Raw genomic sequence first — 6,518 nt, forward strand, 5'->3', positions numbered from 1 at the left:
CATTTTATTTGCTAACTCATGAGAGGCTTGAAGTTTTTTACTCAATTTCCCATTTCTCCCTCACTTTTTTTATAGATTTCTAGAGAAGTAAGATTGCTATGATCAGTAGCATATTTTATATTTAATTGTTTAAAATAAGATGAAGAATACAGAATAAGGTTCTAGTCCTGGTTTCATTTATTCAAACATTTGGAGTACCTACCACATGCCAGGCACTGTGCTAGGCTCTGGGGAAAAACCAAACCAAACCAAACCAAACCAAATCAAACCAGACAGGGCTTCTGCTCTCATGTTGCTTATTTTCTGTGTACCCTTGGGTATTTTACCTGATCTCTTTTAGCCTATGCTGATTTATAAGAATACAGTTGTGGTATGAAGATTAAACAAGAGTATCTATGTAATGAACATAGCACAGAGCCTAAAATAAGATATGGTTAAGCATAAAAATGGATTTTAAAATATTCTTTAGTCTATATCAATTTATATCATTTTAAGTAAGAGTGCGCAATATAGCTACAGAAACACGGAAATAAGTTTACAAACTGCCAATCTCCAAAGCTCAAGTTTAGAGTTATGGGATTTAGGATTATGGGTCAATATTAGGACTTTCCCCTATAGAACTTCAGTAGGGTGTTTCCTGAAACAGTTCATGTAACTGACAGAAGGAACTGCCTTTCTTCCTGCATTAATGGCAGGCAATCTAAAAAAGACAGGTCTACATGGATTAGAGGTAGAAAAAGGAATCAGACCACAGGAAAAAAGAACTTGCTACTGTTAACCCAGGATTATCTATGAAAAAAAAAAAAAGTGTACATGCTAGTAGAACAGTAGCTTACTCCAAGTTCTACTATAGAGTTAAAAATTCTGCATTATTCAACTCATTCTAACTCCATTTCTGAAGTTAGAAATTAACTTTCTGAATATCCCTATGTTTTCCAAAAAATCTTGCTACCAACCTACTTGGGTAGGGACAAAAAAAATCTTAATGAATGCAAAGTTATATCCCCCTAATAAAACACTCTTAAATTTGGTGATTGGGAATCACTCTGCCAGTTGTGGAGCATCTGGGTAAACTCACAAAATTAGGTTCCTGCACACAGGAGACAAATATTCTTAACAGTCCTCATTGGGCAGCCACTAAGGAAAAAATGAGGAAACTTAACTATTAAAGCACTTTGTTTAACATATGAGGCAACTGTAGCACCAAGATTGTGATTTATTGATCTAGTCAATGGCTGAAACAGTAAAACCTGGGTCTTCTAATTCACATTTGGTTTCTTTTACCATCAAATGCTAAATCCAAGTGTATGTATTTGTATTTACTACACTTTGAGCAATTTTTTTCTCATCCTTAAGTCACTGCTTTAAAGTACTTTTTGGTTAAAAAAAAAAAAAAGTTTGGTCTCTGAATTTGAGAGTAGTGATTTGCAGAAATAAAAACAAACTTGTTGAACAACAGAATTTTAATACAGATTGAGGCTGGTGAGTTGATTAGGATATTAGATTAAAAAGGCCAAAGTCCAGGGCTTAAACTCCAAATAGGCCAGTTAGCTTTTCCAATCTACAGGTTTTTTGACAACACAGGTTGTTGGTTAAAGAAAACTCTTCACCACTCAGGGGTGGGTGGGGGGAAACCTAAGCCATACTGACAGGAAAAAAAGGTGTTTTGTCACTTTGAAACGTACACATCTTTCCAGCATTCTTAGAAAGGGGCCTTCTAATAAGCAAACTATTGTTAATCTCATGGCTTTAAGTAGGATACTTCCAACATCCCTCCTCTACCCACAAAAGCCATGACAGTACAAACCAGTTCCTTCACAAATTATAATTGTAAATTATAATTCCGCCTAGTACAAATTAGCACCCAAAATAATATTTTGGACACAAGACGGTAGAGATCTGGTGCAAGCACTGGAATTTTAATTTTGTAAACCATACATATAAATAATAACACAACACTGCCCATAGTGAACTGGGGCCTGGGCTGAGACCGAAAACTCCCCCGCCCCGCCCCCCAAAAGCAAGATCATGACCCACTCCCAAGGGCTAGCAACAGGTCTGTCCAGATGCTGACACCCGGAACTTGGAAATCTCCATCCTGCGCCTTACAGGCCTCCAGGGCAGTTAGAACTTCGTCTTTCAGAGGCGGAGGGGCCCGGCAGAGGCTTTGAAACCGGCCGTACAGCTCCTCCCAGCACACGTGTTGGGGCTCAGCTCCAACCCAAGTGCCCTTCGGGAGGTCGTAGTGCAGACGCCGACCCCAGTCTGTAAGCAGACCCAGATAGGCCCGGCAGAGCGCGGGGTGGCGGCCTGCCACCGAAGTTAGAAGCCCGACCGGGAGGCTGCGGCAAAAGGCGGCCAGGGCATCCGATTTCGCCAAAAGCCAACAGACCAGCTCCTGAGACCTGTCTCCGGGCGTTTGGGGGGTGCCCGGCTCCAACTCTTCTCCCTGGGGCCGGGGAGACGACGGGGGAAGCAACAGCGCGGCCGCTAGGACCTTCAGAAAGTTGTTCTGCGGCAAGCGGTCCCACAGAGTGCTGAGAAACCTGCTGGGGCCCTCGGCCTCGGCCTTCGGCACCTCCCGCAGACGCTCCAGCAGCAGCTCCGCCTGGGTCTTCAGCACTGGGTCCTCGAGCGCCGACTTCTCGCCGGGGCCGCTGAAACGCAGCAACTGGACGGCGGAGCGGCAGCGGGCGAGGCGGGCCAGGCTGCCTTGGAGCGCCTCCTCGTCGGGATCCGGGACGCCCGGGCCCGGAAAGAGCTGCTGCAGCAGGTAGTGATAGGCGGCATCCCCGAGGGCCCGGTTCTCCAGCAGGCGCAGAGACAGCAGGAGGTCACCGCGCCCCAGGGCCTGGAAGTTCGTCAACCCGGGGACTGGAGCGGACCCAGACGCGCCCTCCTGTCTCCACTGGTTTTGCAGCCGCCGCTCCAGAGCCGTGCGAATGCGAACATGGCGGCCAAAGCGCCTATGGACGTGGCGCAGGTAGCGAGCCCACTGCAAGGCCCTGCGCACGGTTGCGGGGTCCCAGGTGCTGACGTGGGTCGTGCGGGAGACGGCCAGAAGCTCGGAGAAGCGCTGAAGGTGCTCCACGAGCGATTCCATGGGGGCGTGCTTACTTCCGCATTCACCTTGGAGACGCCGACTCTCTGCATGCCGATTGGAGCGTCCGTGTAAGGATACGCCTCTCTACAAGGCTATTGGATAAATTCCCTATCAATCTGACGGCGGCTTTAATCCGGGTATTTTTGACCCCGGGAAATTTAAACCGGAGAAAAAGCCCATCGGTTTTACTTTCGCCCGCCAATGTTAAGGAGGCCCTTAGGGCTGGAGGAGAATAAATGTGGGGCGTCCTAGGGAAAGTTCTCAGAGCCACGTGTAAGATGCTGTTAGGCAAGAAAGTCTCCATGCTTCCTTTGACTTTGGAAATACTCCCTCGTGGAAATTTCCTGAGCTTTGCCTGAGATAGTCTGTGCTGAAGTTTATCATAATTGGGTGATGCCAGACACGGTGTTAAATATTAAATGAAGGCTTTAGTTAACGTAGTTTAATAGAAAATGCACTGGCCTCTAATTAATTAATGCCGGGCACTCTTAAATCCGGGCCTTCATGTTGTTCTTTCATTATTAGAACTGAAGCCCAGATTAATTGGAGCAAACAAAAACTTCAATATTAATACTTCATTAAAGATGTTAAAGGAACTTAAATTTTCATTTAATATTGCACTATTTGTGTTTTCATTTTTTTCATGGAAAAAGAGCTCAGCTGAATTTTATTTCACACAAACAACTAATTGAACAAAAATCACAGTTAAGAGCCTATACGAAAAGCAAATATTTGACTATGATTGTGGGAAGAGGGAGGAGAGAGAAAGAAGGATCTATTTCTGGAATGTCATCTGGATTATTCACTCATTTATGCATTCAACAAATATTTATTTACCAACTACTAGAGGTTGCATTGTTAAATACCCTCGATTTTTTAAAAATTATTTTTAAATTTCTTTTCAGTGTTCCAGAATTCATTGTTTATGCACCACACCCAGTGCTCCATGCAATACGTGCCCTCCACAATACTCAACCTCCCACCCTCTCCCCTCTTCCCTCCAAAACCCTCAGTTCCTCAGAGTCCACAGTCTCTCATAATACCCACAGTTTTCAACTTAACTGATACTGATGACACAGCTCATTTGAGGTGAATTTCTTTAGAGTCCTAAAGACACTAGCCAAAACTAATTTTAATTCTAGTGGGCAGAATTGATCTTCTGTTTAAACAAAGGGGAAAGAGAAACATTTAAAAGGGGGAAGAGTCATGTTTCATTTATTAAAATGAGCATTCCCAGATCTTTAAAAAAAAATAAATAAAGCAGAGATGCTTATTCTGTTAATTCAGTTTTACTGTTTGATATTTATCAGCCCACACTCATTTGGTCCTGAAGTATTACTAGATTTTATGCCAGGAATACTATATCCCAAAATTCTTTTTATTGGCTACTAGACACTTTGAGCCCAGTGTGCAGCCTGCCTTTGGGAAATGTACAGGCTTCACTAATTCATTCATTTATTTATTCTTTTATTGAGAATTTATTATGTCACATCCTGTAGATACTAGGGATTTAGTGATAAATAAAATAAATAAATAATATAAATAAATAAAATAAATGTAGCCCTTGTCCAAGTGGAGGAGTTTATCTCCTGACATTGAAGAGAGACATTATACAAATAACCTCTGATGTGATATAATAGAGGTAGGTCAGGAAGACTTAGGTACAGGAAGACCTCTTTAGGAAACTGGCTTTTCACCTCAAAGCTCAAAGGTGAGTGCTGAGAATTGTTTTCATGGCCAAGGAAAGAGTTAAGTTGCAGATACCTGAGTTAAGAAGTCTAATCCATTCAAGGAGGTGAAAGAAATCCAATAAAGATGCCTGTAGTTCAGGATGGGGTGAGACCTTATGGCAAGAATTGTTCATCTTAACTTTTGCATCTTCAGATCTTTCACTTATCTCTTTAAAATACGATTGTATTTTAAATCCTAACGAGAATTATAATAGTTCAGAATAGCCTCTTTTCAGTAAACAATGTCTATGAACTCTGACTTCCCCTTTAGAAGAAAGAAAAGCCTAGGGTTTGGAGCCTCTCTTCAATGTTCCATTTCATTCAACAAAATTCATTGAGCATTTATCAAGGTGCTACTATATTAATGTCTTAGGGATTGAAAGGTGATTATGACAGGGCTTTTGCTTCAAGAAACCTACAATCTTGAGGCAGGGGTGGGGAGGGGCAAAAGAAAAATCAATTATAATGCAAATCAGATGTTACATGTTTTAAAAATTGCAACAATGATTCTCTGAGAGACCCGTTATAAACTGGAGGGTTCTAGGGAAGTTTTTATAAAGAACCAGTACTTCATTTAGGCCTTAAATTGTTTGAGCAATCATGGAATCAGGGAAAATTCAAATGAGAGAAATAACATGAACGTGTACAGTGTGGGTTCCATGAGCAATCTCCCACTTGTTGGTTATGATCCCTAAGGTCTTGGCTACAGTAAATTAGGACAGTGAATGGAAGGCCAAATCTCAGGAGATTTTTTGTTAAAACATGATAATCATTCAAAACATGGCTGTTAAGAAACATAAACAACTAAGGTTCAGAAAAGAAAGGCTTTCATGAAAAACCTACCTCACCGAGTCTTGGGGAGGATGAAATGAGATAATAAATGTAAGATGCTGTACTTGATATCATGACTATCTTTTAACATCCATTCTTTCATCACTTTCACCCGCTTTGAATGATAACTGCAATTTGGGAGAGAGACTCAGCTCACCTCAAGGAGTAGTGCCTGGTAATTTTGAGTCATTCATTTTAATCTACCCCTCTTAATTCAGTAACTAAGTTAGGAACCCCATCTGAAAACTGTCAGTGAGTGTTTCCTGATGAGAGAAATTTGTTTAAAAATAACCAGGTGAATCATTTGCAATATCTTATCTTGGATGATTCAGAGAATACTTTCTTCCTCTTGAGAGTTGGTGGAGCATGAACATTGACTAAAATGAAGAGGAAGTGGTAGTAGACCAGCTGCGTGTATACAATCTGAAGGACAAGCATGCTTAAGAATTAGTTTCTCTCTTCCTCTTGATATTGTTATGTATTTATAGGAAGCCCAAATCTGCCACAGCCATCTCCTTCCCAGAGCCAAGAGAATCTCAGAATCACACAGAATACATTGGATTAAGATAACCCTCAAACTAACCATGTTTAGGATTATAGTCCTGTATGTTCCCAGTTGTGTGGGTGTGTGTGTGTTTGGTTGCTTTTGGTTTTGGTTTTGGTTTTTTTGGTTTGGGTTTTTTTTGGCATGTGTACCAGTTTTCCTTTCATTTTTGTCACTTTCGGCTAAATGCACCCAACTACTACAAGCACTGTGGGACTGTATGACATAGATAAACAATAAACATTGACTGTTGCCATTGTTATTATTATTTTTAAATGTATTTATTTGACAGAGAAAGATCACAAGCAGG

At 41.6% G+C, this 6,518-nt stretch overlaps 1 protein-coding gene across 1 annotated transcript; it reads right to left on the reverse strand.

The window, feature by feature from the left end:
• Window positions 1-222: 222 nt before the first annotated feature.
• On the reverse strand, window positions 223-3,153 carry FANCF (FA complementation group F). Its single transcript, XM_032359264.1, has one exon. It carries the CDS (start codon window positions 3,101-3,103, stop codon window positions 2,027-2,029), a length of 1,077 nt encoding a protein of 358 aa, XP_032215155.1. The 5' UTR covers window positions 3,104-3,153; the 3' UTR covers window positions 223-2,026.
• Between the last annotated feature and the right edge of the window lie 3,365 nt (window positions 3,154-6,518).

The sequence above is a fragment of the Mustela erminea genome, chromosome 9 (assembly GCF_009829155.1).
Source record: "Mustela erminea isolate mMusErm1 chromosome 9, mMusErm1.Pri, whole genome shotgun sequence".
NCBI lineage: Eukaryota > Metazoa > Chordata > Mammalia > Carnivora > Mustelidae > Mustela > Mustela erminea.

What these genes read in the sequence shown, in the direction of transcription:
- FANCF (XM_032359264.1), bottom strand. Translation starts at nt 3,103, where the DNA reads ATGGAATCGCTCGTGGAGCACCTTCAGCGCTTCTCCGAGCTTCTGGCC.